Here is a 26662-nt window from a genome sequence, read left to right as displayed (position 1 = left end):
TGTATGTATGGGAGGCCTGGGACACTGATGGAAACATTCACAGATGTAGTAGAAGATTTATTGAGCAAGGTAAAGGGAAATAAGACATTCTGTATTTGCGGTGATAATAATATTGATTTTTTTTAAAACGTCCAATCATAAGGCATCATCAGATTTTTTTGAGTTATTATTTGGAAGAGGGTTCTACCCTCTGATTACTAAACCTAGTGGAATAACTGAAAAGTCAGCTACTTCAATTGATCATATTTTCATGAATTGCTTGGAAAGTAACATAAGTGATCATTTACCTGTTTTTTTTTTTTTTTTTTTTTTTTTGTTACTTTAGATTATAAAATGACATGAAAGGAGGACGTGTGTGTGGACAGATATATAAGAATTAGAAATGATGATGCAATAAATGAGTTCAGGCAAGACCTTATGAAAGAAGATTGGAATGAGGTTTATGTAAATGACGCCAATGCTGCATACGAGTCATTCTTAAATACTTATTTGGTTTTGTATGAAAATCACTGTCCTATATAAGCAAAAGAAAACTACTGGTAAACCATGGACAACAAAAGGACTAGAAAATGCATGTACAAAGAAAAATAACCTGTATAGAGATTATATAAAACTTAGAACAAAGCCTGCTGAAATATAAAGTTGATAAAAATAAGTTGGTATTAATTATGAGAGAGGCTAAGGAAGAGTATTATAATAAATTATTTTACAAAACCAAAAATAATATTAAGGGTACGTGGAATATCTTAAAAAAAACTTATTGGGTAATAAATATACATCTTTAAATTTACCTACTTACTTTAATAAGAAAAATAAGGTCGCACGTGATATGAATGAAGTGTTGAATGAATTTATTTATTTTTTGTAAATATTGGGCCTAACCTGGCAAACTTAATTAGAAAACAGGATGATTCAGAATGGAGAGCAGAGTGGTACAGTCTGTGTTTTTAGAGGAAATCACTGAAAAGGAAATCATAGCTATTATAGCAGAATCTAAAAACGACATCCACTGACTGTGATGGGCGAGACGTGGTCATCGTAAAAAAGACCTTGGATTGTATAATCAAACCTCTCTGTTATATTTTTAATCTCATTTTATGCGGGTGTATTTCCTGACCGAATGAAAGTGGCAAAAGTTATCCCTCTTTATAAATCAGGAGACAGACAGTTTTAATAATTACAGACCAGTATCGTTGCTATCACAGTTTTCTAAAGTGCTTGAAAAACTCTTTGCACAAAGATTTGATAGTTTCATTGAAAAACATCAGCTGTTAAGTGAAAGTCAGTAGGGCTTTCGACGGAACAGATCAACAGCAGAAGTATTAATGGAAGCAACACATCATAATAAATATACTGTAGGGGTCTTCATTGATTTAAAAAAAGCTTTTGACTCTGCAACACTACATCTTGATTTCTAAGTTAAGAACTTATGATGTGAGAGGAATAGTGTTGATCTGGTTAAGCAGCTATTTAGATAATAGGTTTCAGTATGTGCAGTGTTTAGCCGACTCATCTGATGGAATGAAAAGAGACTGTGGGGTCCCTCAAGGTTCTGTTTTAGGACCAAAACCTTTTAATTTCTATATAAACAAAATTTGTGATGTGTCAGAAATGTTACACTTTGTTTTGTTCGCAGACGATACAAATTTCTATTGTTCTGGAGAAAACTTGAAAGAATTGGTTAAAATTATGGTTATTGAAATAAAAAAATAAAACAATGATTTGATGTAATGGTATTCGGAAACCGTGTAAAGGAGGAAGCGATGGTATTATCTATAGAGGGAGTGATAATTGAAAGAGTGACAGAAATCTGTTTTCTGGGTGTAATGGTGGACGAGTTACCATGGAAACCTCATATTGAACATGTTAAAAAGTTGGCTAAAAGTATTTATATCCTGGGTAATGTTAGATATATTAGATTACAAGACAATGAGAATAATATATTTTTCATTGTTTCTACCTTATCTGAGCTATTGTGTTGAAGTATGGGGGAATACATACGTGACTAATATGAAACCATTATATTTATTACAGAAGCTTCGAGTTATGCATAATGTTAAATATGAAGAACACACTAATAGTTTGTTTATAAAATCAAAATGATTAAAATTACAGACATTAATTATTATGTTTAAGGCAAAAAATAAAACCTTAAGTTACAAAGTTTATTTGTATTGTGCGGCAGAAGGAAGTTTTATTTTAAGCATCAGTTTGTCGAACCACACAAAGGCAAATGTGTCCAACAGTCACAGGCATAAGAACAAATGTTTCTCCATTTAAAATCTGCTATAAGGATAAAATGATAAAGCAATATGAAGAAGTTGAAAATAACAGAATTTAATTGTTGAAAAAATGATCCTTTTAGTTTGAGATTTAGTGGTGTTGCTCATTGTTGAGTATATTGTTCTGTTTGTTTTGTTATGTGCAGAATATTGTCAGAGTGTAATTTTGGTTGCCTACTTGTATTGTCACAGACATCACAGGCAGGTGTCAGTAAGAATTTCTTCTTCTTCCTTTTCATGCATGGAAACAGTGTGACTTTAACTGAAAGGAAGGTTGTGTATGGGAAATGAATTATTGCTGTACCATGTGTGAAATAAATAAATGTTGAAGCATCGCTGTGACATTTAAAATAGCCGTGCTTTTTATTTTTGGTGCAGATTTTCAGCCTGAAAACAAATGGTTCATCTGTTCGGTCTCATTCCAGTCAGACGGGCTCACGGTGTATTTTCTGTGCGCAGGTGGCCGTGGTCAGCGCGTTTGCTCAGACTTTGAGACGATACACCAGTTTGAACCACTTGGCCCAGGCGGCGCGTGCCGTCCTCCAGAACACCTCCCAGATCAACCAGATGCTCTCCGACCTCAACAGGGTGGACTTTGCCAACGTCCAGGTGAGCGGAAAACCTCACATCGAAAAGACAAATATTTGCGTTGCACACAGGAAGGGAATGTGTCGACACCGTGTTTGGGGTTTTGTTGCTGAATGTGGCGTGTTTGTTGTGTCTAACAGGAGCAGGCGTCGTGGGTGTGTCAGTGCGACGAAAGTGTGGTTCAGCGTCTGGAGCAGGACTTTAAGGTCACCCTGCAGCAGCAGAGCTCTCTGGACCAGTGGGCCACCTGGCTGGATAACGTGGTCTCTCAGGTTCTGAAGCCTCACCAGGGCAGCCCCAGTTTCCCCAAAGCTGCACGCCAGTTCCTGCTCAAATGGTCTTTCTACAGGTCGGTGTGGTTGACTCGTCTCCGTTCACACTTCCAGTATAAGCCGCCGACTGCGTGGTGTTTTTAGAAACGTTCTTTAGCTTGTAAAGCTCCCTGTAGCTCCTTGACGTGACATCTTTCCTTCTCTTGTAGCTCCATGGTGATCAGAGATCTGACTCTGCGCAGTGCAGCCAGCTTCGGCTCCTTCCACCTTATTCGCCTTCTTTACGACGAGTACATGTTTTACCTGGTGGAGCACCGCGTGGCTCAGGCCACTGGAGAAACTCCTATTGCTGTCATGGGAGAGGTGAGAGTGTTTAAAGAGCGAGGAAGGAATAGTTTAAGTTATGCAGCGACTGACAGTTTCTCATCTAAATTACAGTTCAGTGACCTGACCTCTATGATGCCTTCACTCATGGAAAAAGGTTCATCTTCATTTTTCATTTGATACAATTCAGTTTAAGTCCAGATGAACAGCATCAACCTTCTGGGTGCTGTTAGGAATGCATTTCACTGTATTGTAGTTTTACTGGTCACTGCTTTCACACTGACAGTCGCCGTGTGCGTCTCTGCAGATGCGTCTTTCTCAGATGAGATGAGTGATTTGGGCAGCGACGCCGATGCATCCAGAGGACCGACTGAACCGGCCGTGAAGAGAGAGAGGATCGAAATGAGCCACCCTCTGCAGGAGATGTGAGTCTGGTGTGAACGGGGTCAGACTGAGAGCCACACCGACCAGCATCTCACTCGTTTGTTTTTGTTTTTTTTAGGCCTTTCGGGTCGCCGCTCTTGGCCCCTGGGCCGAGCATCCTCCTGCAGTCAGTGTGTGCAATGTACATAGACAAGAGTGTAGCAATGTCAGCTCTCCGCCTCACTAGCATTTATAAATACGAGAAGCTCACGGGTTGTTTCTTTTTACGCCACTCTGCAACAGGTCTGAGCATCTTTGTTTTTGCGGCAACTGTCAATGAGTGTGTGCAGTACTTTTCCTTTTTTACTGGATGTGTGGTGTTGGTGATTCATCCTCCCTCTTTTTGTTTTTAAGACTAACTAGCTGTGCCATAGTGTCATTTGAGTGCCTTAGATTGCTAACTTTGAGATGTCTGTCCCTCAGCTGTGCCTCTACCGCAGTATGAATGTATCGTCTCCAAACCTCAAACATTCGAAGCACCTTTAACAGTGATTATGTGTAGGTGTGCTCTCCTCGTTGCCTTTGCCGCAGCTCGTAGCGAACGCTGGGCAGGCGGGGGGGGGTAATAACAAGAACATGCAACCTGTAGACCCAAAGGACCTTTCTCCTCAGTTGCTCCCACCGGCCGAGCCTCAGCTCCGGCTCCGTGTGTCAGGCAGGACCTCGTAATGTCGCAGTAGTCGGTAAGGCAGGAAGCTCCTGCTGTTAGCTTGGCTGTGTAACACGTTGACCCGTTTACCTCAGTAGATTTCTATGCTGTGCCTCATTTGGCTCACGCGATGAGGCAACTATTTAAAAAACAAAAAATGAAAGTAAAAAATGAAAAGTAGCCACTGTTTCGTGTCCCTCACCCGGTTCTTTTATAAAATGTAAATAGTTCTCCTCGTTCCTCCTCACGGTTTGAGTGTCGCGACGGCTCTGTGGCAGTTTACTCAGCTGCCACGCAGTCAGAACAAATCCACAGTAATCAGCTTTACGGAGACGGGACGTTAACCCCTGAACTGGAATCTGGACTCGCTCATTTCAAGACGAATCAAACGCCTCGAAACCAAAAACGATCTCGTGGGCGTCCCAGCCGACGCGCACTCCCCGAATCCTTTGACCTCACGCTGTTACCGAGTTCAAGTCTTACGTTTTGTTTGAAATAGAAAAATCCAGTGCGTTATTTGGGGAATTAATCCATAAATTATATATATATCTATCTTTCTATGATGTAGACAGTGTGTGCTTCGTGGCCTTTGGTCTTTGCCTAATCTTTGTTCATGCTGTTACCTGGTTGGTCACATTGTATCAGAAAGAAATGCTTTGATGTGTAACGGATTAGACTGGCGTGTGTGATGAATCTGTATCCAATCTCAACTGTTCAATGTAATGAAATTTAATTATTACTGCAGCGCTGAAGCTCTCCGTAAGCTATTAAACTGACGTAAGGAAAAAAACTATAAAATCTATTTATATGGACTAATCTGATTTAATGGAGTTTTGTGTTGAAATTGGTTCTTTTTTTTCCCCTCCTCGTTTCCCTCACAGAGGATTTTGTTGTAGCAATGGGAATCTTTGAATTTGAGTTTAAGGCTTTTTGTAACTTGTGCCTGTCACAGTAATTTGCCTTAAAGTGCTTTGGGAAGAATAATTTCTATGTGTACTTTGTAATGTTTTGTAAGGCTGTTTTAGATTTTTTGACGGAGGATTATTTTTTATTGAACTAGGTTCTTACAAGTATACTGAACCCTTATTTTTGTGTATTTTTAAACCTGTTCTTGACTACACTTTAACTAGCTTAAGGACAGATGACGGTCTGTAATAAACTGCATAGTTCAGCTGTATTTTGTACCTGGTCACAGTGTAATAAATCGATGTAAACCAAACGTTCCAGCACTTCTTTTATTTTTATCAAATCTCATCACAAACATCAGATTTACAAACAAGTTTTTTTATAAGGTTTTGTACAAGATGTTTGCTCATAACTGACTCGATGCTGTAGAGATTTCATGGACAGTAAAGTTTTATTTTATTCACACTTTTCTCTAATTCAAGAAAAGTCATCAACAGCATATCTCAGTCTGCAGTCTTTTGACACAAAGGCGTACAGAACAACACGGACACAGATTTAATAGGAAAAAAGTTTTCTTCCTGGACGAGGAGGACAGCTGAACGTACGACGGCACACGGGATAAATTAGAGAAAAGAATTGGTCCGAGAGCAGCAGGACACTGACGGGAGGAAGCGAGTTCCTCGACTCAGGCGCTGAAAGTGCAAAGTTCTCTGAACCTTCAGCGATCCCCGTTCAGAAACCTGACGGTCCTTTAGTTTGATTCACAAGGAGCAGCCCGCCATGTACTTCCCTGTCAGAGACATGAACATAAATGAATAATCAGAAGGCAGAAAGGAAGCCACACATGCAAAATGTTTAGATTAAGAAATCAAACTATTGAGGGGAAAAGAAAAAAAAGAATAGATCCTATTTTGTTATGCTATCCATAAACACAAAGTGGACTCGAACTGGAGCTTCTCTATGATATCAGTCTCTTATTCAAGCATGGAGCTGGAGCCAGAAATCACCCGGCTTAGCACCAAGTGTTAGCCTAACTCTAGAGATTGCTAAAAATGATGTTGTTATCAGTATAAAGACTAAGTGTAAAAGCGTACAGCTGCTGTTGGCAGCCATCGTGCTAAACTGAGCTGCTTTCGATTTAAAGTATGAGAACGGCGTTAGAAAGGAAATGCTTAACTGTCCTGCACCTGTATATCATCGGCCACAAAATAATATCAAAATGACAGGAATACTAATACTCGCATTATTTCCATTACAGATAAAAAGAAAATCTTAAAAATAAGTTGAATGGTTCTCAGGTCAGTGCTGGGGGCTTTAAACACAAAGACATTCCTCTGAAAACAGCTGGACTGGACTGAAAGTGAAGGGGCTAAACAGCCAACGTCCATGGAGGTTTAAAAAAATTACAACAAAGTCTGTCTCCTTGAAGCAAAATATAAAGAAGAGTGTTTAACGACTAACACAGCACTGTAAAGTGTGTAAAATAAGATGAAATGCCACCACCTCCGGTTTTATTAGTAAAAAGAAACCTCGTGAGTGTGTTCAGAGTCACCTGTGGCGAATCTCTTCTTGACCAGCGACATGCGGTAGCGACTGCCCACCAACTCCACGTCCATGCCCGACAGCGAGGCCCCAGAGCCCACAAACTGAACAGCCAGGCTGGATGGAGGGCCGCGAGGGACCTCCAGGCACTGCCAGCTGGCACACAGAGTCCCCGAGCCTGGAATCACATCAACACACGGCAGTGATAAAGAGCAGGAAAGACCTGACCCTTTGAAGTCGGTGACTCTCAAGGTCCGTTTACCTCACTGAGACACACACACACATTCTCGTTTTGCTATCTTAGTGAGGACATCTAATTGACATGTTTTCCCTGACAAGGAAAAATGAAGTCGAACCCTAACCTAACTGTAGTAGTAAACCTCCAATTATTGGTCCTCACAAAGATGTCTGAACAGGACGGACACACACACACACGCTTTGAGTTCAGGTGAAGAGCAGAATCATTTTGGGGCATCTGTCAGATATAAAGTACAAAGAAGGGGCGGAGTTTCTTAAAACACGACACCTAAATGTTTACATTTGTTTTCCATGTAACAAAAGAAGCCACATTTATAAATGAAAAACGTGGTTTTACAAAGAAGAGGGAAAACACCAAAGAAGCCTGGAAGTTGAAAGTAACCATGGAGCTCCAGAGTTTTGCTGACATCTCCTCATATCCACACGAGATCCACATTCAGCCGCTCAGATGTCTGCTTCGTTTGTGCCGAGCCTCTGGAAACGGGGGGACTGTTACCAGAGCTAAGGAGCAGTTAAGCGGCTCACCTGTTTGACTCGCAAACAAACGAATAAGCGAGAGTCGCAGAGGTGTGCGCGTTCACGTATGACGAAGCGTTCGAAGACGTACAAGAAGAAATGCTAGTTGAGCAACACCTGTTTATAAGACAGTCGGTGAAGCTAACTGATGACAGACTGTCAGGCAGCATTTATGCAAAGCTGCACTTTTACAATTGAACTCGTAAAGAAACAAAAAGGATTCGAAGGAGCAGGAAGGAGTTAAAGCAGCCTTTCAGTGCTTTGTCACCACCTCGCACAACTTTAACTATCAATGCTTTGTCCTGTGAAGTTTCCTTATCGGTGTCTGTGAAGCCCTTTGCTTCACATAGAGGTAATAATATATGATTAGAAGAATTAGGTACGCGACACAGAGGAGAGCTGTGGGTGTCGGGTACAAAGACGCACACGGGTGAAGAAAACCTTCAGCTTAAATGACTTAAATGTTCGACTTTCCCAGCTGAAATTAGAGCCGCCTCTCATTGTGTACCATTAATGTCATGCAATCAGTCGGCTCAGTATTCAGAAGCAGCTTCGCTCTCATTTTGTTCATCTCCACCAGACGGAGAAGCTGCCACGCACACCTCCGGGAGGAGGACACGGATGTTTGTGAAGTCACCGAGAGCAACGACTGTCAGTGATGCAGAGAGGAGAAAACGAATCGGTTAATGGTGTCGAGCATCAACTAATCGAGGTTTCTTGGTTTGATGGGGGTTAAAAACAGAGACGAAGGAAAGGTCAGAGCCCTGACCTTTGCTGTGGTTGGTCGGGGAAAGGTTGGGCAGTTTCCAGAGCAGCCGGCGTTCATCGGCATTCCTGCGGAGGCAGAAAAAAGTCAGTGAGGCCAAAAACACTCTGAACCTCCAACCTTTAAACATCCTCCAAATGTCTCAGGTTATCGACCTCAGCCAGCCTATTAAACATCTTTAATACAGAAGACAACGACGATAACCGTTAATCTGGACGATGGATTTGGCGCCACCTGTGGCTGCAGGCTGTAAAAGCAAATGTGGTTTAATATCAAAGGTCACAGAAGTTAAACCAGCAGAGAAGTTGGCAGATGACTACACTCTGACGCTTTTGAGCCACTTTATCAGATTTTCTGCTGCTGTCTGCAAACAGCCTGAACAGTGAGACTCTTGGTAATTTTACTGAGAGGATTACATGTTATTTATGTAATGAACACATTTTGAACTCTTAAAGAAATATAACCAAAGGAAAGACGCCCAGCTGAACTAAAATGATCCAGCAAACAAAAACTGCAAACCCTTATATCTCCTTTGGGCTTTTGGAGCCTTGACCTGACTTTTAAAAAAATAACTGGGGAAAAAAGCTCGAAGCTGCTGAAAGAGGAAAAATAGATATTTGCAAAATTCTGCCTAAATATGTATTTTACCTGGTTACTGTGTGTGGCGGGGCGTGGTCTGCAGCGCTGCTGCAGGGGTGGCGGACGCACCTGAGCGGCACCCGCAATCACGCCTCGCCGCCTTTACGTCTGTGCTCTCTATGCTGTTGTGTTGGTGTGTCGGGCTGTGAGCTGCAAAGCTACAGCCGGCTGTGTGCGAACAGCAGCCGTGTGTGAAAAGTGGTCAATAAAGAGGCATGAAGCGTGTTCATGCAAACATCGTCGGGTCTGCCGTGGTATGTTTACAACGGGACTTCTGCTCCTGAACCTCTGCACACAGCGTCTGCAGGTCAGGGCTTTCATCTTTACGCAGGACTGTAAGCTGTCGTCTGTGAGGCGTGAGCGGCGTTTGTTTTTAACATAGTTCACGGTGGAGCTGCTGACATAATGTGGATCAGAAGATCCATAATTGGCCTACCTGGGGTCGAAAGTCTCGATAAATGCACGGCGTTTTGGGGGGTACACCGGCTTTCGCCAGTGTGACGCTTATTTTGAGCGATCAAAAAATAATAGAATATAATTTTATTTTTATATTTCAAAATCACAATAATCTTCCAATTTAGAACTACAAGTTAAAAAAGAACTAACATAAATAAAATACACTAAAGATAATTACTTAAAAAAAAACTAATTTATTTTCCCAAACCACGCGGCGCCGCACTAAAAGGTCTAAAGAGCCGCAGGTTGCCGACCCCTGCCCTCGGACCTGCCGTCCACATATGTGGACATCACATTTTGGGTTGTTTAGACCAAATTCTGCTCTACAACAGCCTGACATCTACTTACGAGGACATAGTGCCACTGTTCTATCGACAGTTTAAACAAATATCCTCATAAGTGGCGCTCAAGCAAAAAAATAATTCTTTGTTTTTACATTCATCATGTTCAGGTCTTAATGAGTTAATGAGGAAAATATGCTCTAATTGAGAAGCTGCAGTAGAAGCACAAGAAAGGAACATCCTGACATTATGGGGCTGTGTCTGACAATATTAGGATAATCCTGCACCTGTGTCACTGCACGGTATTTCAAAATCCCAGAAAATTTCAGAATCCATTGAAACCACTTTAAGTCATCTATAGATTGTATGGTTTGTGCGGAGTTGTCAGAAAAATGCTTGAGAGATGAAAAGTAGAACATCAGAGTGCATCATGCAAACTCCACACAGAGGAGCACTTCCTGTGAGGAGACAAAGACTATCGCTGCACCACGGCGGCGTCCTGATAATAAAATGACTAAAAACACAGAATAAACCATGATGTGTCACATTCGATACAAAAAGTGACTCGACATTAACAGGAAATATGGAGAGACTGGGTACAACTCCTAATGAAGCTCCGCCATTATTTCATTGGAGCGTAAGCCGGACGACGTTAAACTGACCTCCTGCCACGCTGAAGCAGTGGGAACGTTTAAGATTCGGCATCAACTACAATCATTTTTAGTTAGATACCAACCAGCCTACTGTTACAAAACCTGAATGCAGAACTATGAAACCTTAAAGACGGAGTCGCGTTACAGGACATGATCGTGTTGAGGGCCTAAAACAGCAGCACAGCGATGAGATTAAAAACAAAATCCATTTAAGAGGATTTCAGGGCTTTTCATGAGTAAATGTGTAACTCAGGACATTTTATGCATCCAGAGTCCTCCAGACATTTCTGTTTTCCTTCTTGTAGGGAGATCCAGCAGTAGTAGTGAAGTCTGCTAACCATGCACATATCTTTACCCATGATGCATAGTTCCCATACATTTATTACTTATAGCAGCTCTCAGGAAGTGTATATGCAGCATCTTTTCACTGTCCTGTCTTCAAACAGTCACAGGGCTACAGTGTGACTGAGCATCACCAGCATCATCGTATTGTTGGTGGTTGGTACTGCTCCAGCCTGCAGCACCAACCACTGAGCATCAGCGGTGCTGCAGGAGACCGCGAGCAGCAGCAGCAAGTTCCCACAGGAACTCTGAGGACGTCTCCTGGGCTCCGACTCGCCTCTGCTTCCTCTGCAAATCGATGAGAAGCACGAGTCCCGCCTCTAATCACGTTCTCCTTCAGCCAGGGCATCACAGAGCGCGTCCTTCCTGGCTGCATCACCGCGTGCTACGGAGGCTTCACAACCTCCTTCTCAAAGACCCGTAAACGTAGAACCTCGCCGCCCTCCCTCGTGGACAACATTTTCAACATTCGCCTCGCCCCCGCCACCCTTCATGCTCCATTTTCAGCCTCCGGAGCCTTTGGGGAGGAGGTACCGAAGCATTCGGGCAAGACTGCTGAACAGCTTCATCCACCAGACTGTCAGAAGACTGAGCTCTGGCCTCCCCCCCTCTGACTGTAGCACGCTCTCACACAAGTTACTGCTGCTTTACTGCAACCACGTGCACCTCTGTCATACCTGCTGCATCTCACAAGCTGCTCTATTTATGTCATTATTTGGATGTCAACGTTTCGCTCTTTCTTTGTCTCCCTTGGGAGAAATTTGCTTTGGACGGAGGGGTCACACCGCTCCCTAGAATCACACCGACACTGTCGTTCTGTGGCCTTCATGAGGCGTTCAGGATGTTAAAGTAGAACAAAATTAGGATAAATTAAAATACGCCAAAGAAGTCACGTCTGCTCACCAGGAGGCGGGCGGCTGGCACTGCAGGTCTGTGGCAGTGTGGTCCAACGGCAGCAGCACCTGGACGGCAGTGAGTTGGGTGGAGGGCGCGGTGGCGGGGCAGCAGTGGTAATCCAGGGAGACCCTGGTCACCGTGCCGCTCCGCTGACACTCGGCTGAGAGCAAAAGAGGCGCCCGACCCGGGTCCTGAGAAGACACCTGAGAAAACGAGGCAAAGTTATTTTCTGGGTGTCACGGAGAAGCGGCATCCTCGGTTTCTATCCTGACCTGATACTTGAACAGCCCGACGTTGTAGTACGAAGCCTGCGGGTTGACTTCGGCCTCTCGCTGCAGGTGCAGCTGCAGAGCCTGCATATTGAACCAGAAGTCTCTGGCGTCGGGGTCGCTCTGAGACGGGTCGCTGAGGAGCATCGAAGACAGCGACGATAAAGACACGAGAGCTGAGACTTAAAAAGCAACAAAAAGATGGCTGACCTGTAGAGAAGCTTTTGATTGGGCAGAAAGTGATCGATCTTTGAGATGTTGACCAGTCTGAAGCTGAGCACGGGAACGTTGGGATTGGCAGTGAAAATACGAGTGATGCCTGCTGGGAAGGACATCGTGAGGTCACCTGTGATCTTCACCAGACAGCTGAGGACGGAAGACGAGGCAAGTTAATAAGTAAGCGCACCGTCTGCAGTTAGATAACAAAATGAAGAAATAAAGAGCGCCACGCTGACCGATTGTGCTGTCCACCTTTGAAGTAGGCGTTGATGTATTCAGTAATGGCTGCTGCTACTGGCCACGCCTCCTGTGTGCTGAGCGATATGGGACTGGGGCCTCTGGACAGATGCACTGTAGAGAAACATTGCTCACATCTCTCGCTCTCACTGCGAGGTTTTAACTGACATTTTTAGACGTGCCCGTGTGGCTTACACTGTCTCTGTTGGTGGTCCTGGTGCTGGAAGGGCAGCGGCGAGGCCTGTCCCACCCCGGCAGGGCTCTGAGCTCGGTTCTGACCCCCCCACTCACTGGGACTGGAAGAGGAGGAGGAGGTGAGGGAAGGGCTGGGCTCTGGCAGTGGAGAGGAACACAGGGACCGCGACTGAAACGCACAGCCGGGTCTGAGTTAGTGCTGCTAATGACAGTCTTGCTTCTGACATTGAACGGTTAAGCCGTGACCGATACTCACTCTCTCACAGCCACCGAGTCGACCCGAAGACCTCTTGGCTCGGGTCGCTCTCGCAGGAGCGGCCGTGACGCCTTCGGCTGTGTCCTGTCTGAAGTTATGTTTGGAGCCTTAAAAAAGAAACACACACAAAGTGGATGAAAGCGGATCTAAAGGATGAGACACGCTCAAAACACCACACTGACAAAATCTTATTTGCACTGCTTCAACAAAGACTTGCTGAACACGAGTTTGTGTTAAGACGAGCACGAGTGATTGACGAGCTGGAAAAGTGTTTGTTTTTCTCTGGGATGCCGAGAGCTTTGTTTGTTTTGTAGCTCATGTGAGAAAAATTATTTTCACATTTGAATAAATTGCAATCGACTACAATCCCGACAAAAAATATAAGTCAGGCTGAAAAGTTCTAGCTTTGCATATCTTTGGTAAACGTTCACACAAAGCAACAACAAAACTGGCTGGAACCCTATGTTTCATACATAAGGCACATTAATCAAAACAAAACAGTCAGATAAGTCAAACTTTACTCAGCTCATTCTTCTTGCTTCCTCCACTTCAGTAACATCGATTCATTAATGCTGAATTCTCTGCAGCTGCTCTATTCCCATGTTGTTGCAGTATATTAATGACTAACCTCGTATTATGGATGGATTATCTCAGTTGTTCTCCTGACTGAAGTTTGGTCCGTTTACAGCATCCTGCCATGCGATTGCATTTGTCCCTAACCATCGGGAACCTTCATGTTAACTTTTATCAAGTGGAAAAAAGTTAGCGTTCATCCTCCAGCTTCACTGTTTATGCTAACATAGCTGTGTCGCTAGCAATCACGTAGCACATCATTATATACCAGCTAGCCCAACTTCAGTAACCCTACAAACGTCACTGCTGTTTAGTTTTCTGTCTTCATTTATGTTGGAAGTGATAGCAGAGCTGTACATTTGAACAGCTGTATAAATGTGGCAGCCTCTGGCGTGCGCACTCACAACAATGGCTGAGCTTAAATGGAGTCATGTGTGGACGTATTTTACCTCCACAAACAGCCGAGGCGTGGTTTGCGATACATGTGGCAAGAAATGTATCGCAAACCTCGTCAAACACCTCAGAGTAAATCATATCACAGAACATGACGAGCGTATGTTAAGATGAACTGAAGAGGAGGACAGGGACAGGTGCTGCTAGGGCGAGACAGACGTCTCTCACGGAGTCCTTTAGTGCTGCAGGCAGGCAAGGTGTTCAAATAGCCACAACTTCAGTTTTTTTTATTTCTATATGATGAATTCTACATTGTTAAGCGATAAGAACAAGTAATCTGATGTCCAGTAATCATTATGAAGCTATAATTTATAAGAAATAAAATGTTTTTGTGCAAAGTATCGGTCTCGGATCAGTATCGTCGACTCCACCCTGAATCTTACTTGGAAATCAGTGGTATCGCACATCACTACCTGAAACAGACGGAGTTTAGGACCCAGATGACTCCGCCAGGCTCCTGACTCCGACGATCCATCCGACCAAAGTCGGACTAAAACATTTGTGACGGATGTCTGAGCGCCGTGTAGCACGTAAAATCGGTCGAGGTCAGTAAGCACAACCAGAATTCACACATAAGGCGCGCTGTTGATTTTTGAAAAAATTAAAGGAGTTTAAGTGCGCCTTATAGGTATGGTATTTCAAAAAAGGCCCTAGATCAAAAGTACCAGCTGGTTAACTTTGTAGTATTGTCTACTTGGTTAAATGTGTTTTATCTCAGTCCTTCCGCTTAGCGTTTATTTTTCCCTGTTTTAATCAGACGCAGCCACCCTGCAGCCTCTAATGACCAATCAGGAAGGCATAACGTGCTATTAAATAATCAGACTGCATAACCTTCAACGTGAAATAAAAGGGCTAGCCCACCTAGAAGGGCCAATCACAGCGAGAGTCTGTGAAGCACTTTTCTTTCCAAGTGGAAAACAGCTGACTCTTTAATCTGTGAGCCAGAAAACAGCACAGGTGACACGAAGGTGTTACTAAATCCAGCATATGTGCATATTCATGCTTCATTTCTCTGACTACTCTGAGAAGAAACTGATTGCTACCTTTGTGACTAATTAAGGAGCGCCACAGACTGAGGCTGGAGGACAGCACGACTCTCGGCGTTTACTTTTATAATTAGAACTGGAAATGTTTTTAATACAGTCAGTAGAAACTTAAAAGAATAAAGCAGTACCCTTACGAGAGCTGACACTGCAGGACATCTGTGTGCTGAGATCCAGACAGTCTTGATCTTTGTCTGTTGAAAAGCAGAGATCCTCCTGGGGCCCCGAATGCCTCGTGAGGGGAGGGGCGTTCCTGCGCGGCTCACCTTCCGATGATCGGTGTTTTCTCCTCTCTCCGCCGCCACCTTCCCCTTTTCCGCTTGCTTCTTGTGATTTGGAGCCGTTGCCTTCACTAAATGGGTTGTGGAGCGAGTTCCAGTGCGTTAGCTCCTTCTTTGGCTGAGCTGACGGTAAAGTGTTCGAATTGGCATCGAATCCAAGTCTGGTGGCGCCGCTGGCGCCGCCGCTGCCGCTGCCGCTGCCGCGTGGAGGGATCCCCCCAACAGCTGCCGCCAGCGACGACTGATGCGTCGGGCTGCCGATCATTGTGATTGCAAATGGGTCATCGGAAGAAATGGGAGGCGGGAGGCTGCGATCCCGCTTCCTCTCCCTCTCTTTCCGATTGCACGAGGAGGATGAAGAGGAAGAGGAAGTGCTTGGAAGTGTCTTGGTGTCGTTTAAGGTAACGGAGAAGGGGTCCCCTCGCAGATCCATTCCTCTGCCCTCCTGAGCAGTGCGAGGCGGAGGGCGCGCCCAGGCGTCCGACAGGTTTAACGTCTCCTGGGTGACGGTCCTCTCAAAGGCGGCGAGGAAGGGATCCTCGGGTGGGATGTGTTTGCAGTTCCACACTGATGACTCCATCTCTGGTGGGGCGAGGGACTGAGAGAAGGCGGGGAACCGCACCGACGAGGGGTCCTTATCAGGGGGAACTCGCGAGGGGCGCGACGGAGCGACAGACCAGACGGCGGTAGGGTCATCCTGCGGGTGAGGACTGCGTCCGGGGGAGTGGTCACGGAAAGCGGAAAGGAAAGGGTCCGACGGTCGACCCCGTGTTTGCTCTTTACTCTGCGATGCAGGAGGCCAGGCCGCCCAGCCTGCTGGTTCGGGGGAGGGTCCGAGGGGCTGATGGGAGGGTGAGTCGAGGCCAGAGTCCTCAACATTCTCCGGAGACGAGGAGTCGGAGGAGAAAGCAGCATCTGCCACACACAATCAACACATTAGTCGTGGGAACGGCGCCGAGACAGAATTTAGAGCTTTTATGTTCAGGTCGTCCAACAGTCCCGTCTCTCTGTAAGAAACAAAACACAAGCAACAGTTAAATGAAAGTAACCTTACATTCAGACGCTCCAAACGCGCTCCGCTCTCTGAGTTGGTCCCGGCTGTCGAAGCTTTTGGACTTGAAGGCCGATTCCAGCGGCGGTCCAAACAGACTGTCCGAGCCCGACGCTGTCGAGCTCAACCTGATGTAGCGAAGAAACGATAAAGAAAATCAGAGCGAGTGGCAGAGGGAGGTTCTCTGTCCGCGTACTTCAACTTCCTGCCAGAGGCTAAAGAGTAGCGTGTCGGGGAACTGGTCTAATCTGGCGAGCGTGTGCATGCGAGCACGAGTGGCTGTCTGTGATGAGACTGGTGGCCTGTCCAGTGTGTAGCCCCGCCTCTTGCCCTGTGACAGCTACCCTGACTGGGTAAGCAGTTAAGCAGCATATCGAGATTTCCACAGCGTAAAGGTGTGGGCCCAGTGCCACCCGGTCACGCGTATCATTCGCGCCCCTGTTTGAACTAAAACCTGCATCACAGTGACGCTATTGTGCTGTCACATCTGTCCACAATCATATAAACACCGGCCTAACGCTACTACATTTTGCCATGGTAACAAGGTAGAAACAATACGGGCCACACTACCACCGAGAAAAACAGTCGTTTCATCTGAGCGACGGAGGCGAAAGGACGAGGTAATTAGACGAATGAGCCTCACATTTAAACGAGCTTGCAAAGGTAAAATGAGATGGAAGAGGGTGAAAGCTTCAAAGCGCTGCACAGGCCGTTGATGATGCTGATGATGCCATTTAACCTCCAAAACAGTGTCCCCACCCTGCTCACAGCCAGATTTAAAGCAGGTAGAAGATGATGTGAAGGGCAAAGGTAGCTTACCTACTGTGATCGGGGCTGGAGGTGGACCTGCGAAGGCCCTCCTGCTCTCCATCTGTACAGACACACACGTCATTACGAGACATCGGGACTAATCAGCAGCACGCTGTCCTTCGTCAGAGCTTCTCAGAGGCTGGGACGAGCTGACATGAGACTACATGAGACCCCCCCCCCCCTCCCCCGCCAATATCTTCTCTGTAATAAATACCAGCAATTAGCCGGGTCTCACTGAGCTCCAGCCAGTGCTGCTGTCACTGCAGAGTAACGGCTTTAATCAGATGCTGATCATTAATCCTGCTGCCTGTGGATTTAAGAGGGAGATTCCCCACTGGTGGAGTGCAGCAGGTTGTAGACTCCCACTTGAGCCTAACCTCTGACAAAATAATGAACCAGTCTGCAATAAAACATGCTTCGGAGCACGAGCAGACTAACGACTGGTATGTGCAAGGTCAACCAAAGAAGAGATTTTCTGCCTAGATCAGATTTCTGATGATGAGTGCATCTAAAGTTTCCTCAGAGGTCAGTGTGCCATATGATTGCATTAGCAATAAATGTAATAAGGCTCTATATCAACAGTTACACACTACATAGAACCACTTTATAGAATCATATTTGTTTGCAGATGTTGGCAGCTGTCAGCAAATAGTTATCAGCTATTTTGAAACAAAAAAAGACTTTTTATCCATAACAGCAAATGAACTGAACAACAGAAAATGCCAATGCTATTTATGGCCTCCTCACAACAATGATAAGAAAAATAAACTGGGCCAACATGGCATGTTTGTTAATACAGAGACACACATGTTACTGTGATCTCTGGTCTCCCACTCAGAGACACAGGTCTGCGAGTGTCCAGCATTCAGAGGCTGCCTGAGGACTCATGTGAGAGAAAACCTGCTCACACAGACATGTAGAGCCAAACACTGTCAATAAGGCCTCTGCAATGTTCTGAAGACAGTTAAACCTGTCAGGTAGTGACGTCCAGCAGGTGAACATGCAGCTCCATGAACACGCACAGCTGTGGAGTCCAGCTGCGCTCGTAGTTCTGCAAACTTTGACCCCACAGAGTCGAGCTGTTCAGTTCAATCAGCTGCGTTTCGATGTCGCATTAACTGGCATTAACTCAGCCAGTTAATGTGAGACAACCAGCTGCTTATTAAAGCTTTCTGGTTTGATCAGAAAAGAAAACATTGGTCCAAACGCCTGAAAGTCCTGAAAACACATTGTGAATTCTGCCTCGAGTCTACGGATGTATCCGTGTATTTACGTGGTGCTGATGCTGCGCTGAGCCGACAGATGCTGAAGCATTTGAAGTGTTGGAATGTGGAAATTTCAACATCGCTTGAAAAAACTGCCAGCTAGCAACGTCCCTCTCACCGGTAGGCGAAGTGATTTTTAGCCAATTACAAGTTGAGTCTGGTAGTTGGAGTTGTTATCTAAGATGCCGTCATTAAGAAGCGGCACAACTAATGTGTGTATGTGAGCTAATCTGCGATGTGCACCGCTGGCCCGGCCATTTATTTTTTAATGCACCTTCTCAGATTAACTCACTGTGTGTCGTGCCCAGGGCTGGACTGGGACAAAACATCTGCCCGGGCATTTTGACTAGAGACCGGCCCCCCAGGTATTAAAGCCATAAAGCCTTTGAATGAAAACAGACGCTGTTGTGACAGTGATGTACAGTCTTGTTGGTATATGTATGATTTCTATACATTGTACATCAGGTAAAAACTTTGGTTGTGAGATTCAGATAATTATTTATTAAAAGCGAGAAATTTTAAATGAGAATAAGAAAGAAAAGTATTTCTTTGTGCCCCCCTCTCCCTGTTAATCGACCAGCATCTGGCCAATCCACCACCTTTCATTGTTTATACCACTACAAAATAATAATAATAAAAATCGGCCCACAAAAAAGAAAGATCACCATCCGGCATTTGCCTGGTAGCCGGTGCGCGTCCAGGGTTGCCGACCCCTGACCTTAGACAGAAACACAGAGAGATGCTGCAGATACACAGATGATTCTGACTCGCAAAAACGAAGGACACCAACCTGAAAACACTCTTACAGATGTAAACAGAGACAGAACTGAAAACTATCAAGTGCCTTCACTACTCATTAATCTGTCCATTATTTTTCCCCAATAAGAAATTTATCTTTAGATCTTTATTGTTTATTCTGTGTAAATAAAGGACTGGACTGGATGTCTGGATACTGAAAGACTCACCCCTGCGGGAGGCAGCGTCCCCGTCTTCTGATCGGCCTCCTGCGGTACTCGAGTTTCCTGGAAACAAAGTTAAGAAATGGCACTTTAAACATTTCCCACTGCCTTATGTTACAAGCAGAGGTATTACTGCACACCAGCAAGGACTGGAAATGTTTTATTATTTATTTTTTAAAGCAGTTTAAATGCCAACATTCAAACTTACGGGAGAGATGTCGCTTGACCTGAAAGTCGAGACAGAGTGAGAAATATTCAATATATTGAGCTATGAAAAGGGTAGGAGCTGACATTCTGCTGGGTGTTTTTATTATTGTCAATAAATCCCATGAATATACCCAAAGGAACAAAGCTTTAGCTTCTTAATAACTTTGTGCTGATAAACAAAGTAGTCGTTTCCAAAACATGCTGAGGTTTTTTGTTCAAAGTTAAATGTGTTTGTCATCATATTGTCTCTTTGTGGAATTTACTAAGAGTACGTCTTCAGACTGTTTTGAGGAGGGTTAACGTGCACATCTCAAATATATCCTCATTTAAAGGAAATCAAAGCCAACCTGCTGCTTCGGCCCTCTGTTGGGTGGCAGCGTAAGCGCCCCCACGGTAGCTTTGAGCTCCTTCTCTGTGGCAACGGAGCTGCTGCGGTTGCTGCTGGCCACCGGTCGGATCTGAATGTGGAACTTCTTGGGCTCTTCGTCATCAAAGTCTGAATCGCTGGAGTAAAAGTTGGTCTCCTTCTCCTTGGAGCAGCGTGGAGGAGGGTCAAGGAAGAAACTACGTGATGGTTAAATGACACAAAGACTCTGCTGTTTTTAATTTCAGTTAAAATGATCCACCTGAGACTTGAGATTTCAGAAACACAAACAGGAAAATATAATTAAACCGGGAAACATTTCATTTCATTAAAATCTGAACAAAAACACAACCAGCAGCAACGAGGGGCCGACAGACGGACATGATGAACATAAGCAGGACCGCCGCTTCCTGCAGGTAAGTGGTGCAGAACTGTCAAACTGCCACTTCCTGCCACATCATTACCCACAAGAAAAGCCACACCCCCTTCCTCCTCTCCCCGGACTTCAATCTGCATATGAAAATGTTACGTGCACCTTCAGACTCTGATTAGTGTCTGCGGGGAGCTTAGTGGAGAGATGGCACAGGCAGGGAGAGCAGCCTCCTCACATCCACTCACACTGCCACCAAACATGAACGCAGCCGAGCCGAGGGGCGCGTCTGCGTCTACGGTTAATTTGAAAACGTCGCAGACGCGTTGGTTAAACTCCATCTCTCACCTTCTGACTACAAACCATTTAAAGATCACCGTAATCCTTCTCAGCTAAGGGGTCTCCCAGACTTCATGCAGTGATCTCAGGGGTTATAATTTGTCGTCACGCAACTTGAGTCAAGCTTTCCTTCGGTCACAGCAACGAAAGAGACGTGAATCATTTGGAGCAGCGATTGTTCTTCCAGTTTTCATCCAACAGATGGTCCTCGTTATATTTGTGCTCGTTCACATTTAGACCCAAGACTCAACAGGAAGTTTATCGAGATTTAGTTGATCAAAATCGCCGTCGTTTACTCTTTTGGAGAGTTTCTGAGCGGTGCTCAGACTAAGTTGGAAATACTAACGGGGAGGGCGGGAATAAGACCCCCGCTAGACTTGAACTGTGGACACTCTGGGTCATGGTTATTACCGGGCTGCTAAATAAAGACTTTTATGACATATGGTGGACATTCATCGATTAAATACGGGCATGAAATTGAAATAGTGCAGACATAAAAAAGACAATAGAGCGGCTGTAAGAAGCACTCAGCCTCTTGGGTTGGGAGTGTTCGTGTGCTGAAACTGTTACATTAAATCAAAAACGTTGATGTTCCAGAGAGAACAGATTGCTACAAAATGATCTGAATAAACCAAAAACTAAATAAAAACTCCTGAGAGGGCGAGACACCGCAGACAGGTGACGGAAAAAAGATTACAGACGATTCTTTAGGACACAAGTTATTAAAAGTTACTCTGAGCTGGTGCCATCGACTCCCAGTAAGGTCACGTGTTACAGAAGAGTCGCCTCCACGTTTTCAGCTCATTTCAAAACAGTTTCGTGAACACTGAGGCTTTTCTGTGGCGTCTTCTTTGTTTGCCACGCATCTGGATCCTCAGTTATTCTTTATTACAGGTTCAAAACAGAAATATTCCTTAATGGTCTTTCCTGGCCCTGAATGCAGGAGGAGCAAAAGGATATCATTCTGAGTGCTGTCAGCTCGGATGACGAATCCTTCGTCGTCTACTTCCAGGGGGGAATTCTGCGGGAATGAATGGGAACATACGCGCACAGAGGAGGGAGAGAGGGAGGCAGACAGCAGCTGGATCAGAGACAAGCGGCTGATATCTGACACAAAGAAGGGTTTTGTCACACGGTGTAACTGAGCACTCCGACCTGCGCGCACTGAGAGCTTTCCATTAGTGGGAATAATACAGCTGAAAAATATGACACACTGTTTGGTAGTCGGTGACTAACTGCTGCAGCTGCTGTGCATTAAACACATTCTTGCCAGCAGCTCGCTGAAGCAGCAAGAGCACTTCCAAGTTTGACGGAAATCGTTTAAGCAAGGCAGGACGTCTGGGAGTGAAAGCACGATAAAGACGAGAGGAAATCCAAACTAATACCTCGCCGACATGGGAGCAGTTATTTTTAGAGCGCGGGCTTATTAAGATGATATTTCATTACACGCGGTTTCAACAAACAGACCTCTGTGGGTCTGAGATGACGAGTGTAACCGAGACCGCCGACGTGTTTTTGAACAGGATCGCAGGGAAAGACGATAATTAAGGAGCAGGCGAGTGATCTAGTTAATATGACGAGGTTATAAAAGTCACATTAATAAGACAAATGCAGCTGCAGCTTAACTGCAGTAAGCCACGTGCTGTAGATGTAAAGATCAATGATTTTACATTAGCACTCAGTGATTACACGTCGCAGTCTGACAATAACGGCCTGCTGTTGGGCTCCGCGTCACCCGCTCAGCATCAAACATAAAATCAGTGATAAACTCTAGAAAGTTATACATGAAAAATGAGCCGTTTTTCTCGTTTCTTTGAGCTCTGCGTCAATGAGGTCGTGTTTGCGGCGGCGCTGGGATGTGTCGTCCAGTCTGTGAAAGCTCGGAAAGCTTTGAATGAGTCATTCAAAGGTCTCGTGTTTACAGGCAGAACCGATAAAACGTTGTAGAGCTGCAGAGTGGGGTCATCTTATCATCTGGCCTGCACCGAGGTGTTCAAGGTTAAATGAAAGATTTATGTGTTAAAAAAAAGCCTTAGAAACTGATTATTACAACAAAGTACTGTGTAACATTTTTGACCTCTGACCTTTCCTTTAAGGGAAATGTGTTGATCTGAAGGTCAAAGTGTTAATACTGTTATATAAAACACAACATACAGGGAATGATGCACGGGGATTCCTCAGATCATGTTACTTTGAACCTTTGACCTTTTCTTAAAGGTCAAATAAGGTCAAAGGTTCATAAATTGTCTCTTATCCTTAAAACATTCTGCTGCCTTTGTTTGTATTGGAAGCATTCAGGTAATAATCCAGGTATACGGGGATTCTAAATATAACATTTGACCTCTGACCTCACTTGTACATTTAAGATCTTATTTCTTCATCTCTAACGAAAATCTGGTCAAGAGAAAGAGAATAAACTGATCAGCTAGTTAGACTTAGTTATTCATGGCCAGTTACCTACAGATAACCACTGCAAACTTCTTAAAGTTCATTTAACCTCCTAGGACCTGCGTCCACATGTGTGGACATCTCATTCTGGGTTATTTAGACCAAAATACTCAATTTTGCTTTACATGGGCCTGATATCCACTTACGAGGACGTTATGCTGCTGCTGTTCTATCAAAATTTTAAACAAATATCCTCATACGTGGCTCTCATTTTTCTTAAAAACAAAAATAAGGTAAAAAAATAAAAAATAAATCTGGTAATTCTTTGTTTTTTCATTCTTGGGCCCCAATCAGCCCAAATATCAAAGAGAAATTTAAGATGCTGTGGAAGAGTTCAGGTCTTAGGAGGTTAAAGATAACAAAACAAAATGAAAATATACAAAAAAAATTAAATAAAAAATAAACAGTTTACTGTTTGTTTACTTATTAATCTAATCATAACCTAATCTAACCTTTAAATAAAACACAATTTCATATCTAAACTTTAAGCAGCCACTGATTTAATTAAAGTCCATTGATCGAGAAACCAAACCTGTGTAATTAGATTACTCTCCGTCTCAGTCTGCTGGATGACACTGTGGCAGCGACCACAGGCCGAAGCTACACACCTCTGTTTACAGCACTTTGCGTATCCACCGAGTTGTGTACGCAAACACGTGCCCTCACGTGGAGCGCTGCACTTCCCCTCTGGCACAAGTTTGTTCCCAGAAGTACCGAAATAGACCGAGGAAACCCCACACCGTCAGGCACATTGTAAACACACACGCACACACACACACGCACGCGCACACACACAGGCCTTTAAACCTTTTGTGAAATACTCACCAGAGCCTCGGTCACAGCCGAATCGCTGCAAATAAGACGAACACGCAGGTGAATCAGAAAATCCCTCAGACACTCGATGTGTATTATTAGGAGCATTGATGCGCACACTCACGCAGAGTCTGGCTCTTTGTCCCTCTTGCCCAGACCGGGTATCCTGAAGGCCTTCGCCCGACTCTTTTTCCCTCCTTCGGGCGCCAAAGCTGTCATGTATTCCTCAAATCCAACCGCAGCTGCATGAAAATCACACACACATCCATCCATTTAAGCCAGTCACAGTTTGCTTCTGTGAATCAGCTTCCACGCTGCTGTTATGAATGTGGGCGTCTTCATATTTTGTTATGCAACTTCTGCAGCTGAATGTTTCCTCCTAACTGGACGAGCCAGCTCACAGTACCTGGACGATCTTTGCCCGTGCCCTTCTGTTCAGCAAATTTCTGAATGAGGTTATCGATGCCGATGTTCTCCACGTTCTGCTTGAATTCTTCGTGAACCTGCAGTTGAGAACAGCAGAAGGATTTATTTGGTTACTGACCCAGACCCAGGACACGCCGGAGAGATGTAATCTCTCCCAGAACACCTCACCCAGGAGGCGTCCGTGTCAGATGCCCGAACCACCCCAGCTGGCTCCCTTCGATGTGGAGGAGCAGCGGCTCTACTCTGAGCCCCTCACTGATGGCTGAACTCCTCACTCCGTCTCTAAGGGAGAGGCCAGCCACCCGTCGGAGGAAGCTCATTTCTGTCACTTTTATTCGTGATCTCGTTCTTTCGGTCACTACCCACAGCTCGTGACCACAGGTGAGGGTAGGGACGTAGATTGGCCGGTAAATCAAGCGCTCTCTCTTCACCACGACGCACCGCTACAGCGTCTGTGTGCTGATGTGTCAGTTCCTGGCTCTAATTTACCCACAAACACTGTTTGTTTAATATAAACTGCACATAAACCCCCCCCCCCCCCCCAGCAGGAAACAGAGCACACGCTGTTTATGGTCATACTGGGAAACACTGGAATCACCATTCCACCTCTGACACATCTGCAAGGACACCTAGCGTGTGCGGTCCACTACCATCGGCTGTCACCACAAATCCTGAACCAGATTTGTGGCTCTGCTCGGCTCTCCCACCGAGCTTTAAACAAACGTAACTCCAGGAGGAAACGATGAAAGAAAAAGACGGCATGAAAAGAACGAGGCGAAATATATGAGAGCAGGATTTCACATGAACTCCAGCGTACCTGTCCCACCTGGACGTGGGTGTCTTCTATGGAGTGGGAGTAACCTTTGATGAGCTGTTTCATCTGCCGCAGATGAGCCTCCTCGATTTCCTGAAACTTCTGCTCGAACACACACAGACAAAGATGGTGAGACAAGAAAAGCCTTTGCTTTACGGCGCCAAAACCCTCGTGTGGGGTTTGAGATTTAAGAGCTACTTACTGTGGGGCTTGGTTTTTTTCTGCATTTCGAGCAGCCACCACACTCTTCAAACTCGACCTTTATTCAATAAAATGGAAATAGCCTTTGAAAAAGAGCCGCGCTGCAGCTGGGCGGTCAGCCAGCTACGGAGGCACCGGCTCGCCAGGTCGTTAAACCTGCGATAATTCGAGAAGATTTAGCATTTGAGTTTGATCTGGCTCTTTATTCAGCCAGCTCATTTGTCGCTGTCTGCTTCAGGGGAATTGTCTTGATATAGGGGAAATTGGCTTTCGGTGGAGAAGCAAGCTTATGAGCAAGCTTGTGCCAGCTCCTTTACTCCAATTATACATGCAAGATCTGGGCTTGGAGAGCAAATATAAAATACTGCTGCTGTCAGCCTCAGGCAGAGTCCTCATTTCCATCTGCACTGTGACACGGCTCAAGGTTTCACTGCAACGCTTCTGTGTATGCAACTGGTTTCTCCCTGAAACATCACAACAAACTGCTCTGGGTCTGAACCATCTCTGGTGCATTTGGTTTAGTTTGGCAGTGAGTTTGTGGATAACTAGCTTCAACAGTTAGTCGAATAATCGTTTAGGATGGCTGTTGCCAAAGCGGTCCAATCAATAACTCATGCCTCACCGCTGACTTTGTATCGTGTGAAGGTGCCCGTCTGTCAACTGCATCAACAAGCAAAATGCACCTTTATGCTTCTCCCTAAAGCCGGTGTTGTTTTTGGTGTACGGCACGCTGCCCTCGGCTTCTCTGGGGTTTCATATTTACAGTTCCTGCAGGAGGAATGTGCGTGAACACACACCGCGTGCGTTTTCTTCTTCTCTTGGTCGAATTAAAGGATTTTGATCTTATAAAAGCAGCCTTCCTCCACCCGGACGACCGTCTCCTGACACGTTGTTCTTCCAAGTACTTCCTCATAATTACTACCAGACCTTTTCCTTCAGAGCTATTACAACAGATAATTGGTCGCTGAGATTCTTGTCGCCATCTCAAATCTAAAACACAAAGCCGCTCAACGGGGTTTGTTGAAGATTTCCATGGTAACAGCAGCAGTAACCATGGAAGTGCAGAGCCGGTGATTAAAGGTAACGAGCAGGGTTGCGGGATGTGTGCACAGGTCGGTGGGTGTTTAGGAGTCGGGGGCAGAGGTTTCCTTTTTTGGGCAAAGCAGGATGTAGGATGACAAACGAACCGATAAGAGCGAGTTCTCGTGTGGTGGGAGGATACGGAGAGACAAATCCAGCCCGAGAGAAGCAGAAATGCATAAATCAGTAAATCAG

General features: G+C 45.0%; 2 protein-coding genes across 10 annotated transcripts in view; one reads left to right on the top strand and one right to left on the bottom strand.

The window, feature by feature from the left end:
- The window catches only part of rfx2 (regulatory factor X, 2 (influences HLA class II expression)), a 30776-nt gene extending 25019 nt beyond the window's left edge, over positions 1-5757 (top strand). For all 6 annotated transcript variants that reach the window (XM_085387005.1, XM_085387002.1, XM_085386999.1 and 3 more), the window contains 5 exons: positions 2742-2891; positions 3011-3219; positions 3352-3505; positions 3581-3623; positions 3774-5757. In XM_085387005.1, coding sequence (XP_085243131.1) covers positions 2742-2891; positions 3011-3219; positions 3352-3505; positions 3581-3623; positions 3774-3895 — 678 coding nt within the window. In that variant the 3' untranslated portion in view covers positions 3896-5757. The remainder of the gene's footprint in view (positions 1-2741; positions 2892-3010; positions 3220-3351; positions 3506-3580; positions 3624-3773) is intronic.
- Positions 5758-5759: 2 nt separating this feature from the next.
- The window catches only part of fcho1 (FCH and mu domain containing endocytic adaptor 1), a 61727-nt gene continuing 40824 nt past the window's right edge, over positions 5760-26662 (bottom strand). For 3 of the 4 annotated variants that reach the window (XM_085386995.1, XM_085386996.1, XM_085386997.1), the window contains exons 8-27: positions 25190-25288; positions 24353-24449; positions 24071-24188; positions 23959-23983; positions 21646-21706; positions 19960-20153; positions 19614-19632; positions 19412-19468; positions 17191-17242; positions 16375-16499; positions 15171-16235; positions 12971-13077; positions 12715-12883; positions 12519-12633; positions 12274-12429; positions 12067-12199; positions 11801-11997; positions 8530-8594; positions 6997-7164; positions 5760-6234 (exon numbers count right to left, since the gene is read on the bottom strand). In XM_085386995.1, the coding sequence (XP_085243121.1) occupies positions 6206-6234; positions 6997-7164; positions 8530-8594; positions 11801-11997; positions 12067-12199; positions 12274-12429; positions 12519-12633; positions 12715-12883; positions 12971-13077; positions 15171-16235; positions 16375-16499; positions 17191-17242; positions 19412-19468; positions 19614-19632; positions 19960-20153; positions 21646-21706; positions 23959-23983; positions 24071-24188; positions 24353-24449; positions 25190-25288 (3051 nt within the window). In that variant the 3' untranslated portion in view covers positions 5760-6205. The remainder of the gene's footprint in view (positions 6235-6996; positions 7165-8529; positions 8595-11800; positions 11998-12066; positions 12200-12273; positions 12430-12518; positions 12634-12714; positions 12884-12970; positions 13078-15170; positions 16236-16374; positions 16500-17190; positions 17243-19411; positions 19469-19613; positions 19633-19959; positions 20154-21645; positions 21707-23958; positions 23984-24070; positions 24189-24352; positions 24450-25189; positions 25289-26662) is intronic. The other variant, XM_085386998.1, reaches the window with a different exon arrangement.

The sequence above is a fragment of the Rhamphochromis longiceps genome, linkage group LG17, assembly GCF_057381845.1.
Source record: "Rhamphochromis longiceps isolate RC_006_pf linkage group LG17, R_longiceps_female_GT1.1, whole genome shotgun sequence".
In the NCBI taxonomy this organism is placed as follows: domain Eukaryota; kingdom Metazoa; phylum Chordata; class Actinopteri; order Cichliformes; family Cichlidae; genus Rhamphochromis; species Rhamphochromis longiceps.
This window is presented reverse-complemented; position numbering and strand designations above follow the sequence as displayed.